General features: G+C 65.2%; 1 protein-coding gene across 7 annotated transcripts in view; it reads left to right on the top strand.

Annotated features, from left to right (window-relative positions):
* Positions 1-1,298: 1,298 nt before the first annotated feature.
* DBN1 (drebrin 1) overlaps positions 1,299-20,936 on the top strand; it is a 33,142-nt gene continuing 13,504 nt past the window's right edge. For 2 of the 7 annotated variants that reach the window (XM_084637694.1, XM_084637693.1), the window contains exons 1-7: positions 1,299-1,460; positions 11,480-11,535; positions 11,791-11,903; positions 13,468-13,542; positions 15,170-15,316; positions 19,638-19,715; positions 20,279-20,430. In XM_084637694.1, the coding sequence (XP_084493820.1) occupies positions 1,375-1,460; positions 11,480-11,535; positions 11,791-11,903; positions 13,468-13,542; positions 15,170-15,316; positions 19,638-19,715; positions 20,279-20,430 (707 nt within the window). In that variant the 5' untranslated portion in view covers positions 1,299-1,374. Of the gene's footprint in view, positions 1,461-5,384; positions 5,543-11,479; positions 11,536-11,790; positions 11,904-13,467; positions 13,543-15,169; positions 15,317-19,637; positions 19,716-20,278; positions 20,431-20,936 lie in introns of those variants that run through there. The other 5 variants (XM_084637696.1, XM_084637691.1, XM_084637692.1 and 2 more) reach the window with 5 other exon arrangements.

Genomic DNA, 20,936 nt, shown 5'->3' with positions numbered 1-20,936 from the left:
TGGGGTCCATGTCCGGGGTGCTGGGGGACCTGGCCGTATGGGGTTGGGCTTGGGGGTTGGGCGAGGGGCGCAGGGTCCGTGTCTGCAGCGCTGGGGGAGGGTCTGGGGGGGTCTATGTTTGGGGTGCGGGGGGCCTGGCGGTGTGGGGGGGTGCTTGGGGGTTGGGCACGGGGTCCGTGTCCGTAGCGCTGGAGGCGAATGGGGGGCTGGGCGGGGTCCGTGTCCGGGGTGCTGGGGAGCCTAGCGGTGTGGGGTGGGGCATGGGGATTGGGCGAGGGGTCTGTGTCTGGAGTGCTGGGGTGTTGGGCCGGGGCGCAGGGGTGTGGGGTCCGTGTCCAGGGCGCTGGGGGGTCCGGGCGGTGGGCAAGGGGAGCTGGGGGCGCTAGGGGGCGGGGTCCGGGTTCGGGGTGCTGGGGGGTCCGGGCGGTGGGCGAGGGGAGCTGGGGGCGCTGGGGGTCGGGGGTCGGGGTCCGTGTCCAGGGCGCTGGGGGGTCCGGGCGGTGGGCGAGGGGAGCTGGGGTCGCTGGGGTGCGGGGTCCGGGTTCGGGGCGCTGGGGGGTCCGGGCGGTGGGCGAGGGGAGCTGGGGGCGCTAGGGGTCGGGGGTCGGGGCCGGGGTCCGTGTCCAGGGCGCTGGGGGGTCCGGGCGGTGGGCGAGGGGAGCTGGGGGCGCTAGGGGGCGGGGTCTGGGTTCGGGGCGCTGGGGGGTCCGGGCGGTGGGCGAGGGGAGCTGGGGGCGCTGGGGGTCGGGGTCCGTGTCCAGGGCGCTGGGGGGTCCGGGCGGTGGGCGAGGGGAGCTGGGGGCGCTGGGGTGCGGGGTCCGGGTTCGGGGCGCTGGGGGGTCCGGGCGGTGGGCGAGGGGAGCTGGGGGCGCTGGGGGTCGGGGCCGGGGTCCGTGTCCAGGGCGCTGGGGGGTCCGGGCGGTGGGCGAGGGGAGCTGGGGGCGCTGGGGTGCGGGGTCCGGGTTCGGGGCGCTGGGGGGTCCGGGCGGTGGGCGAGGGGAGCTGGGGGCGCTGGGGGTCGGGGGTCGGGGCCGGGGTCCGTGTCCAGGGCGCTGGGGGGTCCGGGCGGTGGGCGAGGGGAGCTGGGGGCGCTAGGGGGCGGGGTCCGGGTTTGGGGCGCTGGGGGGTCCGGGCGGTGGGCGAGGGGAGCTAGGGGCGCTGGGGTGCGGGGTCCGGGGCGCTGGGGGGCCGGGCGGCGAGGGGCGCTGGGGGATCAGGGCGGGGGCCGCGGCCGGGGCCGGGGCGCTAAGGCCGGGCGGGCGCGGCGGCGGGCGGAGCCGGCCCGCCCCTGGCCCGCCCCGCCCGGCTGCTGCAGTGTCTCCGAGGCAGGCAGGCGGCCGGGTCCTTGGCTTCGCGCGGCTCCCTGCGCCCGGCATGGCTGGCGTGAGCTTCGGGGCGCACCGGCTGGCGCTGCTGGCCGCCTACCAGGAGGTGATCGGCGAGGGGAGCCCCACGGACTGGTGAGCGCCCGGCGCTTTGGGCGGCTCCGCGCGGGGCCGGGGGGGACCGAGCCCCGGGGCGGCGCCCCCCGGGCCCCCCAGCCGGGGCCGAGCGGCAGCCACGAGCTGCCCAGAATGGTGCGCGGGCGGCGCGGCGGGCTGGGGAGCCGGGGCCGGGCCCCTCGGGGCGGGCTGCGCTGGGCGAGGAAGCCGGGACCCCCCCGGGGCCAAGGGCGCCCCGAGACCAGCCCCCTGGGTCCGCCCGCTGCGGGGTGGGGGACGCCCCCCCCGGGCGCAGGGAGGCAGCGTCCGGCTCCAGGGGGGCCCGGACCCGAGCGAGCCCTGCCCAGGTTGCTCCAGCTCCCGGCGCCCCGCTCCGGCTCCCCGGCTGTGGCCCATCTCCGCGGAGTCCCTAGCCCCGGGTCCCCAGCACCGCCCCGGACTCTGCCCGGCCACGGCACCAACTGCCCGGGCGGTTCGGGGCTGTTGGGCCTTCGGGGCTGCAAGAGTCTGTAGCGACAAGCTGCACAAAGGAGGGTGGGGCTGGGGGATGCAGGGGGAGGAGAGGAGAGGGGAGGGGAGGGGCAGGGGGAGGAGGCGGTTGGGGGGCTGGGGAGGTGGGTGGGGGGTGGTCAGGTTACTAGCCGTGCCCGTCCTCCCGCTGGCCCTGCCACTGGCTCCCGTGGGATCCATTCCCAGCCCTGCAGTCTGGCTCCAGCAGGCCCATCGCCTCCTGTTAGGGTGGGCCCTGGCCTGCCAGGCACCCGCTGGGGATGGGCAGCTCTGGAGGCCCCATTTCCTTTCGTCTCCCCATCTTTCTCCAGGGCAGTGTCTACCCTGCCTGTGCTGGAGGGACCCCCAAATTGCTTCTTGCTGGAGTGGCTGGTTCCGGTGGTGGAGACGCGGGCCCACGGCCCCCGAACCGGAGCCACTGACATCCCAGCCTGCACTGGAGAGACGGGCATTGCTGGGGATGCTGGTACCTGCTGGCATGGAGGGGCTGCGACCTCAGCCAGCGGGAGGGGGCAGCGAGGTCACCAGACCTGGCCAGCACCTTGGGGTGCAGGACGGCCGGCTCTGTCTAATGGCCCCCAGTAGGGGAACTCAGTGCTGCATGCCTGGGCCCAGGTCCCAGCAGGATCCTGCGGCTGTGCCCTGTGGAGCGAAGGCTCGTGGGAGCCTGGGCGGCCGTTTGGCGCCTTTGCTCAGCATTGGTGCTTGCTCCGGCGTTGGCCAGGCTGGGGAATGGCCTCGCGGTGTGCTCTGGGGCAGCCGAGTCTTTGTCTTTGAGCGAAAAGGCCCCCGTGGCTCTGGTCCTGCCCCCAGGCTCTCCCCGGTTTCCTAATGTGTCCCATGGCTGTGGGTTCTCTTTCCAGTCATCCTTTCCCAACAGCCGGTGAGGTGCCAGGCTGGTGCCTCCCCACCCTGGCCAGAGCTCCAGCTCCTTGGGACGGTCATGTGGGAGCAGGGTCTCAGGGTGCAAAGTCTCTTGCTTTTGACACCCCCCTTCTGGGGTGAAATAACGATGTTGCCCCTTGGCCCGACACGCCTCCGTTGGTGCAGGGCATGAAGGGAAGCAAATGGCTAGTGGCCATGCAGGGCCGGGGCTGCGTCCGGCGGTTCCCCGGGTGGTCGGGCCTGGAGCTTTTCTCTGCCCCCACTCGCTGGTCCGAACTGACCAGGGGAAAGGATCTGTGCTGTCTGGCCCCTGAAGCCACGACCACTCAGCCACACCATCTCATTGGCATCTCCCCTCAGCTGGGTCTGCCCCCTCCCCACAAATCGCTTGCACATGAGTGGGGCTCTGCTCCCTGGCCCTGCTGGCCCTGGCTGAGCGCTCTGTGCAGGGATTGTTGCCCTCGGCCCCTTTTGCATCTTCCTCCAGCTGCCGGCCGACGCGGCTGGTGCCCGGTTCCGCTGTTCGTGAGCGCTGGGGCCTGCTCCCTGCCTTGTCGCTGTGGACCCACAAGGCCCTCCCAGCGAGTGTGCACTTCACCCCCACTCCAGCTGCTGCGCTCCACTCCCTGCCCTCCCCGGGCCCTACCAGCTCCCTGCCTCTCTCACCCCCCAGCCAAGGAGCAGGGGTGCTGCCCTTCTTCCTGCCCACGCCCCAGTAAAGGGCCAGCAGCATGTGAGCTGCTCTCCTCCCACACAGGACCTGGGGGCTTGGAGGGGCATCAGCCCCCTCCCCAGCCATGTTACCGCAGAACAATAACTGGGGGGGCTGGGGCAGGGGCCAGGGAGCAGGTGCAAAGGCTTCTGGGGAGACGGCCAGTGAGCTGGCGATGTGGTGAGTGTGGGGTGTGGGGAGCTGGAGGCCGGGGGCCAGCGTGGCCCCCGGCAAGTTCTAACCTGCTTTGTGAAGCGAGGCTGGAGCCCTAGGTCTGGGCAGGGGGGGCGCCGAGCAGGGGGCGAAGTGGGGAAGCTCCATGGGGTGTGCAGGGAGGAGGGTCTTGAGGCGCTGGGGATGGAGTTGACCCCCGGGGGCTGAGGAGGACTCCCCACTTCAGGCAGGCTGGAGCCCCTCTGGCTCTGGAGGCAGCTCTGAGCATGTGGTGGGCAGAGGCTGCATTGGAGGCCCCGGCCAAGGGGAGACTTTGTTCCTGGGCGTGCTGAGGGAACCTGGCCCAGGGGCTGCTGCATGGAAAGGTGGCTAGAGCCAAGGCACCGAGTCTGGCGGCAAGGGGAGCAGCGACCTAGGGGCCGGGCGTCTGCCAGCACTTGGGGATGGCCAGCTCAGCCAGAGACGTGGGCTGGGGTCGGGTGCTCAGACCGGGAGCTCTTTGAGCCTGGGGGCAGCGTCCCCCTCCAGAGTCGGGGCTGGGGGTCGGGGGCTGCTCTGGCATGGGGCAGGTAGCTTGTTGCTGGTGAGATGCTGTCCGGGCCCCTGGAGCGCAAGGCTCCCAGGCTGAAGGGCCTGGCACGTCCCGGCTGGCTCTGGGGCTGCTGCCCAATGCGCCCCAAACATGGGGCCTGGTGCCACTGTGGGGTGAGGCCCAGCTTGCAGCCAATCAGATTGCAGGATGCAAATTGGCCCAGTGGCATTTGATTGGCCCAGCGGCCATTGATGTCACATGGGGCTGCTGAGCAATTGCCCAAGTGGGAAGCGCAAATCTCCAGGGGCGGGCGGAGCCGCGCGGGTACCCTGGGCAGGGATGTCCTACCCGAGACAGGCTGGGTGAGGGCGGAGGGGGCATGTGCCAGGCAGCAGGAGAAGTCCCCGGTGCTGCCCCCTGCCCAGTGCGGAGTGCCCACCCTGGCAGACCAGGCTGAAAAGGAAGCCAGGTCCCCCCTGCTCCAGCCCCAGCAGCCGCCTGAGGCTGCAGACGGGTCACCCCTGCTGGCCTAGGTCGTGGGAGGCGCAGTCAGGTTGCTGCTGGCCCTTGGGGGCGGGGTGGGCACACGGCACCTGTCTAATCCTGCAGACAGTGGCATTGGCTTCTCCCCCAGCAGCCAGCGGGACCCTGTCTCCGAGAGGTCACGGCCAGGGCCCCATCCAGCGTGGCCCTTCTGGCCAAGTCACCGCTCCTCAACGGGGGGCGACCCGAGGGGGCGGCACATCTCTGGTCACACTGGCCAGGAGACACTGGCAGTGTTGGGCTGGCTTCTGACAGACTCCGCCTGTGGTCTCTGGCTGGGAGTCCCCTTCCAGGCCGCCTCCCCTGTGGCTCAGGCTGACCTGAGCATCCCCGACCCCCACGTGGGCCCGTCTGGCCCCAGGGGGCAGTAGGGCAGCACCATGGGGAAAGAGCAGGGGCAGGGCGGGGAGCGCTCCTGAGAGCTGGGGTGCCAGGGCCCAGTCTGCCCACCTGAGACAGTCCGCTGGGAAACACTGCGCATGCAGCAGGGCCGGCCTGGGGGCTGAACAATGGGCTCCTTATGCAGCCAGTCCCCCAGCCAGCCATGCAGCAGCTGGGGCACGGGCTGTGTGCTGCATAACAACAGCCCTGGCAACAGTGTGCTCTGGTCACCTCCTCCCCACCCACCCGGATGAGCCGGGTCGGGGACAAGACCCTTGTCCGGCCTCCTGGGGAGCACAGGCCAGAGACCTGCCTCACACGGTTCCTGCAGCGGAGCTGGCAGAAAGCTCTCCCATGGCTGGGGTGAGTGCAGCCGGCCTGGGTCCTCGGCTTCAGGCGCGGCGGGGCAGGACTTGCTTCTGGAGTTTAGGCTTTGCCCCCTCCTTTGGGCTCTCTGCCCCCTCCCTCTAGGTTGCTGCTGGGTGCGTGGTGGTTCTGGGGCTGGCAGCCCTGGGAATCTGGCAGCTTCTTGGAAGGGGCAGCAGCCCCAGCCACTGGGCCTGAATTGTTCCTTTCTAAAGATCTAACTCAGGGGCTGGGCTCTCTGCTGGAGAAGCTGGGTGCAAGGGGAGGAGGCTGGGGACAGGGCGAGGTGGTGCAGAGGGGCCGCTCCACCATCCTCTGGGAGAGAGACTGTGCAGGAGATTGTTCTCAGGGCATGGGCATCAGGCTCCGTGCTCAGGGTTCGGCTCAGATAGCAGGGGCTGCGGGTCAGGAGTGAGGGCCATCATCAGAGCAGGGGGCTGGGGCTGGATGGGGCCATGGAGGGAGCTAGTGCTCCTAAGCACGGCCTTGTTGCGCAGACAGGGCTCCCATCCCAGGGCTGCTCAGCACAGGGAAGGGGATGTTTAGTCTGGGGCTTCCCCTCCCCTGAGCGTCCCGGAGGGTCCGGGGTCAGAGCGGCCCCTCCCCCTCCCTGCCTGGTGGAGGCGGCTGGGCCCATTACTCCATAGGAAAGGAATTCGGTGCTGTTTTCCGTGCAGTGACTTGCTGGGCCTGCATTGGAAACACATGTGCGCAGGCTGGGGGGGACGGGGCTTCTCCCCCTCCAGGCCATGGGGTGCAGGGGTCGGAACAGGGCTGCCTCATGCCCCATTCACACTCTGCGCGGGCATGTCCCGGGCCCGTGCTTTGTGCTTCCCCCCTCGCTGGCTGCTGGGCCCCAAGCCTGGGATGTGCAATGTGCTGTCCCTGGCACATGTGGTGTGAGGGCTGGTGGGGCAGGGCGCGGTGCTGCTCCCAGGGTACTGGGGGGCGCTGGCTCGGCTGCTGGGGTGCAAGAGGCACGTGAGGGGCTGACAAAGGGACACTTGAGGGAGGGTCTCATGAGGATGATCCCCCTCCCCCGGCCTGGCTGTGCAGTGACTGGCTAGCTTGTCTGCGGCTGAGCCCAGAGCTCTGAGCAAGGCAGCGGCACTGGGGGGTCTTTGCCAGTGTCGTCCTCATTATTTATGTCCATGTGCGGAATGAATTTTGTGATGTGTGGTACATCACCTTCGTACTGGTGCACATAACATTCATGGGGTGGGGCTGAGGGGTTCACGGTGCGGGAGGGGCTCTGGGTTGGGAAAGAGGGTTGCGGTGTGGGGGGATGCGAGCTCTGGCTGGGGGTGCGGGCTCGGGGCTGGGGATGAGGGGCTTTGGGTACAGGAAGGGGCTGGGGTAGAGGGTTGAGATGTGGGGGGTGAGGGCTCCAGGGTGGGGCCGGGGATGAGGGGCTTGGGGTGTGGGCTCAGGGCTGAGGCAGAGGGTTGGGGTGGGGGGTTTTGGGCTCTGGGGTGGGGCCAGGGATGAGGTGTTTGGGGTACAGGCTGCCCCAGGGCTGCAACGGGGAGAGGTGCCTCTCCCCAGCCATGGCAGCTCTGGCGGGGCCAAGGGAGGGGCTCCTCTCCCCGGCTGGCTGCGGCAAGTCCGGGACAGGTCCGTGTTGAGGCATCCTCTCCCCGCCACAGCCCTGAGCCCCTGTGTGGGGCTTAATGGGCAGCTGCGCGGCCGTGCAGCTTAGAGGGAACTTAGGTCTCCGTGTCGTGGAAGATGGTGCCAATGGGGCGAAGGCCTGGCTTGGCGAGGAAGCTGGAGGGGGTCCTACGGCCCATGTGGGCACATGGGGTAGCGGTGGCCTGTGGAACTTTCTGTTGCCGGAGCTGGGATGCAGAGCACGCAGCATTTGGGAGGGCGGTGGGGCAGGTGCATCTGGGCCTTTGTGCTCTGCCCATATCTAACATTGCCCTTCATGTCTCTTCCTCCTTGGCCTGCTTCCTGTCACCTCGTCCCATCAGCCCTGGGCTCTGGGACAGACTCCCCCACCACTGCCAGGCTGCAGAGGTGCCCGTGTGGCTCGCTCACACCAGCATTGCACCGCTGGCCCAAGGCCAGGCACACAGGGAACTGAAGCTGCTAAAATTAGCTGCCCATTGTGAGAGTTAATGGAAGGTCAGGCTGGTTTCTGATTGCACCAGGCTGGTCTGGGCCAGGCCCCTGGGCATGCTGTCCTCCCAGGCATGCTCCCCCCTGGGCCGTGCCCGTGCAGGAAGCAGGGCTCCCGGTGGCTTTGGTGCTGTGTCACTGGGAAGATCCATGCCACCCTGTGTGGAAAGGGGGCTCGGGCAGCCTGGGCACTGACCTGGCCATGCAGGGGTTGGGGGGAAGGAAATTACCCAGTATCCCTCAGCCCCGCCCAGGCTCCCTGGCCCGCAGTGACCCCCGTGCTTGTCGTGTGCCCATGGTCTCCCAACAGCACTGCTCCCGCTCCGCTGGTATTGCCCCCCCAGCCTGCCCCTCCCCCATTGGCAGCGCCACTCGCACTGGCTGAATCCACGCGGTGCCCAGCCCAGCCCTCGAGTCTCCTGTGGCTCAAACCTGTGGGTATCTCCATCTGCCCTGTGCAGCTGGGGGAGGGTCTCGGATGCCCCAGGGCTGAGCATGCTGCGGGGAGGGGCAGGCTGGTGGGGGGCTGTGCAGCAATGAGGCTCCAGCCGATTGTTCCTGTTTCGTGGCCCCGTGTGGGGTGTTGCCTGGCACCGGGCTCTGGGCAAGGGGCAGTGCCCTTCTGTGGGACAGGCAGGGCACTGGGGCTGTGCATGGGGGGCAGTGCCCAGTGTGGGGGTGTCTGTGCAGGCGGGGACTGTCCCCGCTCTTTGTCTGGTTACATTGGAGCCGGGGGCTGGAGCAGGGATTTGGTCGCAGCTCGTGGTGCTCATCAGGGGCGCAGGAACCCCGTGGGCTCCCCACTGCCAGGCAGGCGAGTGTCCTGGTGCCCCGGTGCGGTGGGCTGGGATTTTGAGGGTCCCCGCACATCCCCCCCATCCCTGCAGCTAGGCTGGAGCAGAGTCCAGGTCCATCTGGCTCAGAGTCGGGAGGCAGCCTGGGCCGGGGAGGAACCCATGTCCTGAGCTGCCAATCTGGGAGATTTGGATTTTGAGATTAACGTTGATCTCCTTTATGCCATTATCTGTGTCTCAGGGAGGGGGGTGGCTCCCAGTACTGCCAGCTCTGTACCGGTTCAGGGACTGGGGTGCGGGCTGCTTGGGGGGTGTTTGTCCCCAGTGGTGCAGCTGCTCCTGTCCCCCCACCCAGTGCTTGGTATGGACGGGTCCCGTGGGAATGGGGGAGTGGTCTGCGCCCACGGTTGGGTTTGGACTCTGCCTGGTGAAAGGGGTGAATGCCTGCAAGAGCCACAGGCAACATGAGGGCCAGGGTGGAAGGTTGGGGGGTCATCGCGTCCCTGGGCTCGAAGCTTGGTGGTTACTAGGCCTGGTAACAGCATCCTGCTTGAGGGGCTAGACTAGGGGTGGACAAACTTTTTGGCCTGAGGGCCACATCTGGGTTGAGAAATTGTATGCAGGGCCATGAATGTAGGGCTGGGGCAGGGGGTTGGGGTGCGGCAGGGGGCTCGGGGCAGGGGTTCGGGGTGTGGGCTCCGGGGTGGCAGTGGTGCGCAGTTGGGCTAAGGCAGGCTCCCTGCCTTCCCTGGCCCCATGCCACTCCCGGAATGGCCAGCATGTCCGGCAGTGGCTCCTGGGGGTGGGAGGGGGCAGGCGGCTCTGCTGCGCGCTGCCCTCACCTGTGGGTACCACCCCCAAAGCTCTCATTGGCCGCAGTTCCCCGTTCCCGGCCAATGGGAGCTACAGGGGGCGGTGCCTGCAGGCAAGGGCAGCGCACGGAGCCCTCTGTGCCCCACCCCAGGAGCTGCAGGGATGTGGTGCTGACCGCTTCCGGGAGCGGTGCGGGGCCAGGGCAAGCAGGGAGCCTGCTTTAGCCCCACTGCGACGTGGGACTGGCAATCCTGCGGGCTGGATTGAAAGCCCTGATGGGTCAGATCTGGCCTGCAGGCCGTAGTTTGCCCTCCCCTGGGCTAGGGGCTCCTGGGTCTCCTGCTGGCATGGCCCTTACTGGGCCATGGGCCGGGGGGCCCTCAGTGCTGATGGTCGGGGACCTGCAGAGCTGACAGCCTGAGTCTCTGCAGCCTCCAGGGATGTGAGGGATGAACGGGGTTTGTTAGCCCTGCCTTGGGGGGCCCGGGGCTGAGGCCAGGGCTTGCAATTCCCCACCCCCTGCTCTGGGCCTCCAGGGGCTAATGGGACTGCCCCTCCCGGGATGAGTCCAGTCGGCCACGGAGCTGCCCTGGGCCCACGTGGCCCTTCCCCTCCCCATCCCCCCCAGACCCCAGAAGCTCAGCCAGGTGGATGAGGAGCTGGGTGCGGGGATCCCAGCTCAGCAGATGGGGAAAGTGGTGATTCAGCAAATGGCCATAGCTCCACAGAGTGTCCCTCAGCGAGCGGCCTGGTGGGGGATGGGGAAAGGTGCACAGCCCAGGGGCCGGGGTGGCGCGCTCGGGGGCCGGGGGGCCAGTCTGCAGTGGGGAGCAGGATGTGTTTGAGGGGAGGGGTCCGTGGGGCAAAGTACAGTAGCTAGTGCTCCCGCTAGGGTGCCTGCCAGATACCAGTGCGCCCCCTGCCTCCCCCACTCCCCCCACTAATCATCTCCTCATCTTGTGAGCGCCATCCCAGCTGGAGAGCTGGGTGGTTGCCATGGAGACAGAGGATGCTGGTTGCCTAGATAAGCTGAAATTTCCCTGTCTTCGCCCACCAGCCCTGGACCGTCTCTGCCGGCTGCCCACCCCCGCCTTTGAGGAGGGGCCGGCATGGGGTGCAGGGGATACAGACAGCAGGGCTTCATGTGGGGCAGTGGGTGGGGGGAGGGGGCCTTCCCAAGCACAGTCCGGAGAGGGGCCGGTATCCAAGAAACCGTCTCCATGGAGCCCCCATCACACCCTGAAGGCTCATTGATTTGCTGCTACTGCTTTAATTGCCTTCCGCTCCCTGCCAGGGGCTCACGCAGCTTGGGAACGTGAGCAGCTCTTGCTTTGTCCTGCGGGAGGCGCTGCTGCCCGAGTCCCAGCGTTCCCTGTGGGTGAACAGTCGCTGACTGGCCCCAGCCAGGTGAATCCTGGTCCCTTCCCCCTCCAGTCGCCCGCCGCCCCCATGCCCCCAGCTCATAGGTGACCAGCCACCACGCTGTCTGGTGGGGGGGGGGGTGAAAAGGACCCGCTAGGTGCGTTGGCCTGGGGGCCGGGACCCCCAGCCCTGTTGGCCATCCCCTTCCACGTGCCACTGCTCAGCCAGGGCCTGAAGCCCAGGGCAGGGGGTGGCTCACCCCCTGCTCCCAGAGCAATGGGGCCGGGACTTGGATTCCGCCCCCCGTCTTGCTGGGAGCGGCCACAGGGAGGCTTCTCCCCGGGCCTCTGGTGCCTCCGTCCCCGGCTGGCCCTGGGACAGGTGCCCGGGTAGCTGGGGCAGGCTGCTGAGACTTGCTCTGCTCAGTGGCAGGCGAAAGGCTTGTGCTAGTGGCAGAGACTTGCTGGGAGCCGGGCTCTGCTGGCGGCCCCCCTCCGCTGGCGCCCGCAGGCTCAGCGTGAGGCCACGCGGCTGGGTGGGGAGAGGGGTCGTGCAGTGTGGCCTGGAGCGCCCAGTGCAGGGGGGCACAGCTCCCTGCCCCCATCCTGGCTCTCCCGTGGGAATCTCCTCCCCAGGGCTGAGCTGCTGGAGGACAGGGTGTGCCAGCTTCTGGCCTCGTCTTCCCCCTCAGCTGCGGGGGGAGGCTGGCAGGTGTGCTGTGTGTGGTAAGGGGTGCAGGCCCCCCCGTGAGTGGGCTCTAGTGGAGTTCTGCGCCCCATGCCCGCCCCATGTCCTGGGGCCATGGCTGGAGCCTCGCTGTCCCTCACGCGCTCTCCTCCCCCAGGGCTTTGTACACCTACGAGGATGAGTCTGACGACCTGAAGCTGGCTGCGTCGGGAGGTAAGGGGACCCCAGCCCCCCACCTCGCTCTGTTGCCCATGCCCCTGCCAACGGCCCTGGGGGTTCCCTCCCTCCTGCCTCTGCAGGGCTGCAATTCTGGGGGGTTGAGGGCGCCTAAACACCCCTCCCCCACAAAGAACTTGACACCTGGGGGGGCAGGGTGGACAGACTGTCCGTGGTCCCTCCCTGCCCCATCCCCTGTGTGTGTGTGGGGGGGACAGACTGACTGACTGTGCTTCCTCCCTGCCCGGCCAGGAGGCGGTTTGCAGGAGCTCTCTGGCCACTTTGAGAACCAGAAGGTGATGTACGGCTTCTGCAGCGTCAAAGAGCCCCAGGCAGCGCTGCCCAAATACGTCCTGGTCAACTGGGTGAGTAGGGCCCGCGGAGGACTGGTGCAGGCCTGCGGGGAGGAGACCTCCTTTGAGCCCGTTTGCAGAGAACCGCATTCGGGATGATGAGGCTCAGGGTCCGGTGTGGGTTGCAACTCGCCTGAGTCATTGCGGTGGGGGGGCTGGTCGTGCTGTTCTGTGGGGGTTGGATGCCTGTTCCTATACACTATCTGATAGCTCTCTATAGGTAGGGGGATCCTTGCCCGGTTCGGGCCTGTTCCTGGCCTAATGCTAGTCAACGTGATCAGTGAGCTGGAAGAAAATATCAAGTCATTTCTCATAAAGTTTGCAAATGACACGTCAGTTCTGGGAGGGACTAAGGCTGGGGACTGGTCAATTCTAGGGCCATCTGGGTCGCTTGGCAGCTGGGCTCATTAAACAAGCATATGTCTGAATACAGTGCAAAACAGGGTGGCACATCTGGCACCCAAGGGTGGGGAGGTGCATGGCTGGCTGCGGGCAGCAGCTAAGAAAGCAGCGACTCAGAACAGGACTTGGGGTCGTGACGGGAACCAGCTGAGCCAGGGCTTCAAACAGGATATTGAACACGGGCAGAAGGTTCAGCGATCCAGGGCCTGGGAAACCAGCCTGGCGGCACTGCGTCCATTCACTGAACACAGAGGAGGCTACAGGTGCCCTGACCCTGGTCTCTGGATGCCAACGTAGGGAGGAGATTCCCAAGAGGAGGGGGCCCTTCAGTCCTGCTGGCCAAGCCAGAATGAGAGCCAGTGCCTGGAAATGGGACAGGACACAAGGCAGACAAGCCCGGAGGCACCGATGGGAACAGGGAGGGGAACTGACCACCAGAATTAATTGGGAATTTCCTTGCTGCAGGCCGAGGCGGATTCTGCCTCACTTGGAGTCCGTAAATCCTGGCTGGGCCCCTCTGTCTGTCTGAGCCAGGGGCTCTGTGCTCTCCGGCCTCCCAGAGCTCAGAGGGGATGGTCCTGTGTGGCCTGAACATCCAGGAATGCTCTCCCCGCCCCCCATCTCCAGGGTCCTTGGGCTTGGGGGCTGGGCGGGGCCCGGTGGCGCTGGGCGGGGCCCCGTGGCATGGCCCTAATGCACCTGGCCCCATAGCTTTTCCAGGGATCCCTCCTGGGCTCTTGTGCTGCCACCTAGTGGACCTCTGCCTCCCTGCACTGGACCCAGCTGAGCTGCGGTGGGGGGGTCTCTCCAGACCCCAGGAGTGTAGCCTGGGTAGGCTGCGTGCCCCCGCCCCCCTTGGCATCCAGGCCCACGCAAGTCTGAGCAGGGGTGGGATGCTGCCGCCACAGAGGCCCGGCGCGTCCCTCGGGCAGCTGAGACTCAGGCAGAGCTCTGCGCCCGCCCGCCGGAAAGGGACGCTCCGGCCTCCCTGCCCTGCCCTGCCCAGCTCGGCGGGCGGAGCCCCGTGCCTGCGGGCGCCAGGCTGGGAAGAGGGCGTCGGGGGAGACACTGAGCAAGCGCCATCTGTCCTTGCCCAGCCCCCGCATTGCCACTCCAAGCTGCTGCCCGGCAGCCCCTGCAGCCCCGTCTCACTCTGCTCCCTGTGCCCGGGCAGGTTGGGGAGGACGTGGCCGATGCCCGCAAGTGTGCCTGTGCCAGCCACGTGGCCAGGATCGCAGAGTTCTTCCAGGTCAGTGCGTGTCGCTACGGGGGGCAGGGGCGGGATACGGGGGACCCGGACAAACCGGAGGACTGGGCCAAAAGAAACCTGATGAGGTGCAACAAGGATAAGGGCAGGGTCCTGCACTTAGGACGGAAGAACCCAGTGCACCGCTACAGACTAGGGACCGAATGGCTAGGCAGCAGTTCTGCGGAAAAGGACCTAGGGGTGACAGTGGACGAGAAGCTGGATATGAGTCGACAGTGTGCCCTTGTTGCCAAGAAGGCCAATGGCATTTTGGGCTGTATAAGTAGGGGCATAGCGAGCAGATCGAGGGATGTGATCGTCCCCCTCTATTCAACATTGGTGAGAACTCATCTGGAGTACTGTGTCCAGTTTTGGGCCCCACACTACAAGAAGGATGTGGATAAATTGGAGAGAGTCCAGCAGAGGGCAACAAAAATGATTAGGGGTCTGGAACACATGACTTATGAGGAGAGGCTGAGGGAACTGGGATTGTTTAGTCTGTGGAAGAGAAGAATGAGGGGGGATTTGATAGCTGCTTTCAACTACCTGAAAGGGGGTTCCAGAGAGGATGGATCTAGACTATTCTCAGTGATAGCAGAGGACAGAACGAGGAGTAATGGTCTCAAGTTGCAGTGGGGGAGGTTTAGGTTGGATATTAGGAAAAACATTTTCCCTAGGAGGGTGGTGAAACACTGGAATGCGTTACCTAGGGAGGTGGTGGAATCTCCTTCCTTAGAAGTTTTTAAGGTCAGGCTTGACAAAGCCCTGGCTGGGATGATTTAATTGGGGATCGCTCCTGCTTTGAGCAGGGGGTTGGACTAGAACCTCCTGAGGTCCCTTCCAACTCTGTTATTCTATGATTCTATGTGTTGGGTGCGGGGGTGTGCTGCTGGATTAATTGGGGTGCAGTAACAGGTCCAGAGAGTCCGAGGTGCTAATGTGACCCTGACACTGAACAGGGTTAAACAAGGGCTGGGTTTGGTATCCAGAGCCCTGGGGCTGCTGAGTGCCAGGCAAATGCCTCTGCGAGCCCTCCCCCCCCCCCCCCAAACCAACTTCCCCTTGAGACAGAAAAAGAAAAGTCTGAGCCTTTGAAATGTGAGTATCAAGCCAGGCTTTAGTTTTGCAGAGTCCCACGTTCCCTTCCTCTGGCTGCAGAGCCGGGAAAGGGGCAGACCGTTGTCCGACACTTCGAGGTTGGGAACTGTCCTCTGTGCAGAACCTAGGCGGGAGCTGGGCTGGGCCAGAGCTGCTGGTTACAGGCGGGTCCCTTTCCTGTGGGGCCGGACCACGGCAAACGCGTAGAGAGGAGAGAAAGGAGTGACGCCGAAACACACAGCCTCCCTGGCCCAGCACGGCGAGGCCTGGCAAACTTGTACCGGCCCTATGCTGGCCTGTGCTCCCCGCAGTGCTGCAGGAGACATAGTGTGGGCCAGCAGAATTTCCAGTCCCCAGGCAGGGGCAGAGGCGGACCAGCCCAGGGGAGCCGAACCAGGGAGCATGGCAGTGGAGGGCCAGGAGAGGGGCTGGCTGGGGGTGGGTCAGAGGCTGGGCTGGGGCAGTGCAGCTGTTGGCTCAGATCCGCCCCATGCCAGCCGGCCTGGCTCTCCCATGCTGCTCCCCGGTGCAGGGTGTGGATGTTATCGTCAATGCCAGCAGCGTGGAGGACGTGGACCCGGGGGCCATTGGGCAGCGCCTCTCCAATGGCCTGGCTCGCACCTCCAGCCCCGTGCTGCATCGCCTGCGGCTGCGAGAGGACGAGAACGCCGAGCCCGTGGTAAGGCCCCGCGTCCAGGCTGCCTGCCCCAGCCAGGTGTTACAAAGTGTGGGGGAGTCAGGACCCCGTACCTCTGCTTCCTCTGCGATTCACATTCACCGTGACTCTCAGCCAGCCGGTAGAACAGAAGGTTTATTAGAAATGACAGGAACACAATCCAACCCAGAGCTTGTAGGCATGAACAGGACCCCTTAGTCAGGCCCTTCTCGAGGTCAGGGAGATTAGACCCCAGCCTTGGGGCTCCCTCCTCTTCCTCAGCCAACTCCCCGCTCAAAAACCCCTTCAGCGTCTCACCAAGCTTCCCCCAGCCAGCCCTAAACTGAAACTGCCCCCCCCCACAGCCCCTGGATTCCTTTGTTCTCCAACCCTTTAGCTCTCACCTTGCAGGGGGGAAGGGCCCAGGCCTTCAGTGGCCAGGAAACAGGGTGTCGGCCATTCTCTGTGTCCAGCCCCCTGCACACACCTGCCCTCTAGGGCTCTGCAATGATCATACACCCTTACCCCACTGTCACGGAGTGTGGGGGAGTCCGGGCCCTGCACCCCTTTTCCTGGGATTCACTGAGACTCTCAGCCAGCCAGTAAAATGGAAGGTTTATTGGACAACAGGAACACGGTCCACAACAGAGCTTGTGGGTACACCCAGCACCCCTCAGTCAAGTCCTTCTGGGGGAGCAGGGAGCTTAGACCCCAGCCCTGGGGTTCCCTGCTTTCCTCCACCCAGCCCCAAACTGAAACTAACACCCCCCCCTTCCCCCCCAGCAGGCTCTCTCCTGCAGCCTCTGTTCACATTCCTGGGCAGAGGTGTTACCTCCCCCTCCCCTTCCTGGCTCAGGTGACAGGCTCTCAGGTCTCCCATCCCCAGTGAAACTCCCACATTCCCAGCTCAACACTCCCCCCTCCCTGCTGCGTCACATCGTCACACCCACCACCTACATACTTAAGAACTGCATAGGGGAAATTGAGGCACCCCCACAGTATTCAGAGAAAACATTAAGAACAGTCCCACTTTGTCACACCACCCTGAGGTCGGCCAGGTCCCTTATCTTCCACAAGGAGGAATCTTTCTGGAACTCAGCGGTCAGGGAAGGGATGGGAACCTGCTCCCTTTTGCCAGCTTGGTCTGAGGCCGCAGCCTCTCTGAGCCATGGTCCCTCGGCGCTCCCTCTCCTCCGGGCTACAGTCCTGCACCTCTGGCAAGGTACCCTCCCTGAAGTCAGGGCATAGCGCCCCTCGCCGGCTCTGGCTACGGGTCACAACCAGGGCTCCCTGGGGGTTGCTTGGCCAGTCTTCTAGGTCCCCCTGCCCCCAACACCTCAGTGGGCAAATGGTGGTGCACCCCCACATCCTTGGGGCCCTCCTTGGCCCTCCATTTCAGATGCACCCTCACCACAGGCACCTTGAATGGGGTCCCGCCCACCCCGCTCAGGGTCAGGTAGGTGTTGGGCACCACCGGATCTGGGGCCACCACCTCGAGCCAGGCCAGCATCACCTCCGCGCCTGTATCCCAGTATCCCTGGACTTTCCTCCCATCCACCTCCAGAGGGACAAGGCACTCGCTCCTTAGGGACAGCTCCGCACCCCCTTCTAAACTGAAAACCTTGAGTCCGGAGCATCCAGCCCTCCAGAGGAGCTGGCCTGGGGTACTCTTCCTCCTGAGCAGTTGATAAGCTGCTAGCCCACCTTGCCTGGGCAGTCTGCCCCTCGTCCAACTGGGTCCCTACCCAGTTAACCCTGGGTGGGTTCGGTCTGCTCAGTCTGTCCCTGAGCTTGGGGCACTGGGTCCATACGTGGCCTCTCCGGCCACAGTGATAGCAGCTCGTGTCCCGTTGGTCCCCTCGAGCGGGTCAGCTAACCTGACGCCGGATGTTCCCTTTGGGAGGGGGTTCTCCATATTTTCCCACAGGAGGTCCCATGGTGACTCTCTCTCTGCATCGTGGTGCGCCTGCTTGTTTGGGATTCCTCTTTGCTACCCCCTGACCAATCACAGACTCGTCGGCCAGCTGCCCTGCATGTTGCGGGTTCTCTGGCTTTTTGTCCACCAACCATAGCCTCAGATCAGATGGGCACAGTTCATACAGTTGCTCCAGTATGATTAGGTCGAGCAGGTCCTCCTTAGTTTGGGCGCCATCCATCCACTTGCTGGCATATCCCTGCATCTGGCGGGTCAATTGTAGATATGTGCCCTCAGGGTTTTTACGTTTTCTCCGGAACCTTTTCCGGTACATCTTGGGAGTCATCCCAAGCTCGTGTAGCAGGGCCTTTTTGAATAGTTCGTAGTCCCCTACCTCCACCCCTTTCATTCGGCTGTGCACCTCCATGCCTTTGGGGTCCAGTATGGGGGTGAGAAACTGGAGCCTGTCTGCAGGGCCTACCCTGTGCAGCTCGCAGGTGTTCTCAAAGGCCGTCAGGAAGTCATCTATGTCCTCCCCTTCCTTACGCTGGGCCAGGGAGCCCTTGTCAAAGCTCGGTGCCGTCTTGGATCCCCCCACACTCACTGCAGCCGGAGGCTTGCTGGTCCTCAGCCTGGCCAGCTCCTGCTGCTGCTGCTTTTCCCGTTCTGCTCGCTCCTCCAGCTCATGCTGACGCTGCCTTTTGCGGTCCTGTCGCTCCTTCTCTTGATCTTCCAACTCTCTGTCTCATCTCCCTCTCCCATTCCAGCTGCTGCAGCTCCAGGGATGGGGAGCTCTGGTGGGAGGATCCCCGGCTGGCTGCTGGGGTCAGGGTGCCCTCGGTATTCACTGGGCTCCTCCCAGCCCCTCCCCTAGGCATAGGTAGGAGGGGTCTCGGGATGCCCTCGGCAGCAGTCTGACCCCTCCTAGCTGGGTCAGGTATCGGGACCCACACTGCCTCTGCTGGGCTGCTTCCCTCGAGACAGGGATCGGTGCATCCGAGTGATCCTCGTCCTCCAGCTGGGCAATCAGCTGCTCTTTGGTGAGCCTCCCAGTGCGCAGCCCCCTCTGCCTGCTCAGCTCCACCAGGTCGCTCTTAAGGCATTTAGCGTACATCTCCCTGCTGGCCACTCGCAGGCCTGTGCGCTCTCAGCTCCCCACGGCTTCCAGGAGGAACCCCTAGTGTGCCAGCCCTTCTCCAGGTCACCACCTCTCTCCCGGGGTCAAGCCGCAGACTCCTCCACCCTGAGACTGCTCGCTGCAGTTCCCAGGGGGACACCGTTATTGCGGCAGTCCTCGCTGGTCACACAGTCCCAGGGGTTAAGCGTAGCTCTTCCACCCCCCGAAACTGCTCCTCTCTGAATCTTCAGCATGCCTGGTCCCCATCAATCCCTTTTCATTTTACTGCTCCCCAGTCATGTACTGCAGGAAGTGCCATCCATGAGGTGCAGTACATCCCACCGCTACCACCAGTTGTTAAGAAGCGTGGGGGAGTCAGGGTCCTGTATCCCCGCTTCCTCTGCGATTCACATTCACCGTGATCTCTTAGCCAGCCGGTAGAACAGGTGGTTTATTAGAGATGACAGAAATACAATCCAACCCAGAGCTTGTAGGCATAAACAGGACCCCATAGTCAGGTCCTTTGTGGGGGTGGAGAATTTAGACTTCCTTCTCTGGGGCTCTCCCCTCGTCCCCAGCCAACTCCCCACTCAAAAACTCCTTCAGCGTCTCACCAAGCTTCCCCCAGCTCCTCCTGCAGCCTTTGTCCAGTTTCCCAGACAGAGGTGTTACCTCCCCATTCCCATCCTGGCTCAGGTTACAGGCTCTCAGGTCTCCCATCCCCAGTGAAACTCCCTGGCAACATTCCCAGGTCAACACTCCCCCCCTCCCTGCTGCATCACACCAGGCTGGAGGGGGAGCCCCGGCCCAGTCCCCCACCTGCATCCCTCTCCCCAGCAGGTTAGAGATCCTGCCCCACCAGCCATCCTCAGCTGCCTCGCCCAGACCCACTGCTCAGGATCTGGGGCTCTCAACTGTGGGACTGGGGAGTCCAGCGCTATCTGGCACCTGTAGAGCCCTCTGGCCCCATGCTGCCCGGCTCCAGCATGGTGGAGCTGTTCCAGCACGGGGCGCCTTGTGGGAGTCACAGCAAAGGAGCCCCGGAGCCCCAAACCCCCTATCGATACCTGGGGGGGGACATGACCTCTGCAGTGCCATGGACCCCTGTGGGAAAATCCCACTTGCTGCAGGTGCTGTCCCCACCACTGATGCCAGGGAACTGCCAGGCCCTCTTCCCCTCTTTCCCCCTCGCGCCCCCCCCCCCCCGGATGCTGGGGCACCACTGCGTGCCCCCTCCCCCAATCCTGGGACATTGGCCCCACCCACTGACGCTGGGGCACTGCTGCACCCACGCTGACCCCTTTCTGTTCCAGGGCACGACCTATCAGAAGACTGATGCAGCTGTAGAGATGAAACGGCTCAACCGGGAGCAGTTCTGGGAACAGGCCAAGGTAGGGGCAGCTGATGGGCCTGCCATGGGGCAGAGGCAGCAGTCCTGGGGCACCCCCACCCCCTGTGTCCAGGCCTGGCCCAGCCGGCAGGTCTCTGCAAAGCCTGAGCTGCCCTCCTGTCCTCTGCACCCCTCACCATCTGTGGCTGGGGTGTGTCCCGAGCCCGCTCTTGAGAGCTCCCCCAAACCAAGTGGTGTCTGGGGTAGCCAGGCGAAACCTGAGTGTGAAACTGGAGCGGGGAGCTGGGTCCAGCCTGGGGAACAGGAGCTGTTGCCGCAGGGTGAATGGGCCGGACTTGCTCTCCGGCATCCCTGCAGGGCCGTTTGGTTTGGAATGGGGAGGGATTAGGGTTTCACTGTCAGGTTTTGCCCCAAGTCTACCAAAAAACTTCTCCACGACTCTGCCCAGCCCTGGCTGCTGAGCAGGAGATTGTCCTTGAGCCGCTGGTACTGCCGGAGGCCTGGGATGCCCCTCCATGGTGTATGCGTGTGGGGCTGTCCTGCGGGGCCGGCAGGGGCCCCTGCAGGGTAGGAGCCTGGCGGGCTGACGGGCTGCCCCCGCAGAAGGAGGAGGAGCTTCGGAAGGAGGAGGAGCGACAGAAGGTGCTGGAGGAGCGGCTGCGCTTTGAGCAGGAGCGCATGGAGCAGGAGCGCATGGAGCAGGAGGAGCGGGAGAAGCGCTATCGGGAGCGTGAGGAGCAGATTGAGGAGCACAGGCAAGGGCTGGGCTCGACTTGGTTCTCAGGGGAGGCGTGGGAAGATTCTGCCCCCCGCCATGCATGGGCAGGGGACGAGGGGCTATGTTCTTCGGGGGTCAGGGTGTTTGTGAGCGCCCTGCCCTGCATGCATGGGGGAACGGCGTGGGGAGAGCATGGCACGGAGAGATGGCTCTAGGGGCTGCGTGGATGGGGGCAGGGCGCTGCATGCTTGCTGATGCGGTGTTGGGGTGGATCTGGGGGCTGCGTGGATGGGGGCAGGGCGTTGCATGCTTGCTGATGCGGTGTTGGGGCGGATCTGGGGTCTGCGTGGATGGGGGCAGGGCGTTGCATGCTTGCTGATGCGTTGTTGGGGCGGATCTGGGGGCTGCGTGGATGGGGGCAGGGCGTTGCATGCTTGCTGATGCGGTGTTGGGGCGGATCTGGGGGCTGCGTGGATGGGGGCAGGGCGTTGCATGCTTGCTGATGCGGTGTTGGGGCGGATCTGGGGGCTGCGTGGATGGGGG

This window comes from Lepidochelys olivacea (genome assembly GCF_965140295.1).
Source record: "Lepidochelys olivacea isolate rLepOli2 genome assembly, chromosome: 8".
Lineage (NCBI taxonomy): Eukaryota > Metazoa > Chordata > Testudines > Cheloniidae > Lepidochelys > Lepidochelys olivacea.
The sequence above is the reverse complement of the archived record's forward strand: the minus strand, read 5'-3'. Positions and strand labels throughout refer to the sequence as shown.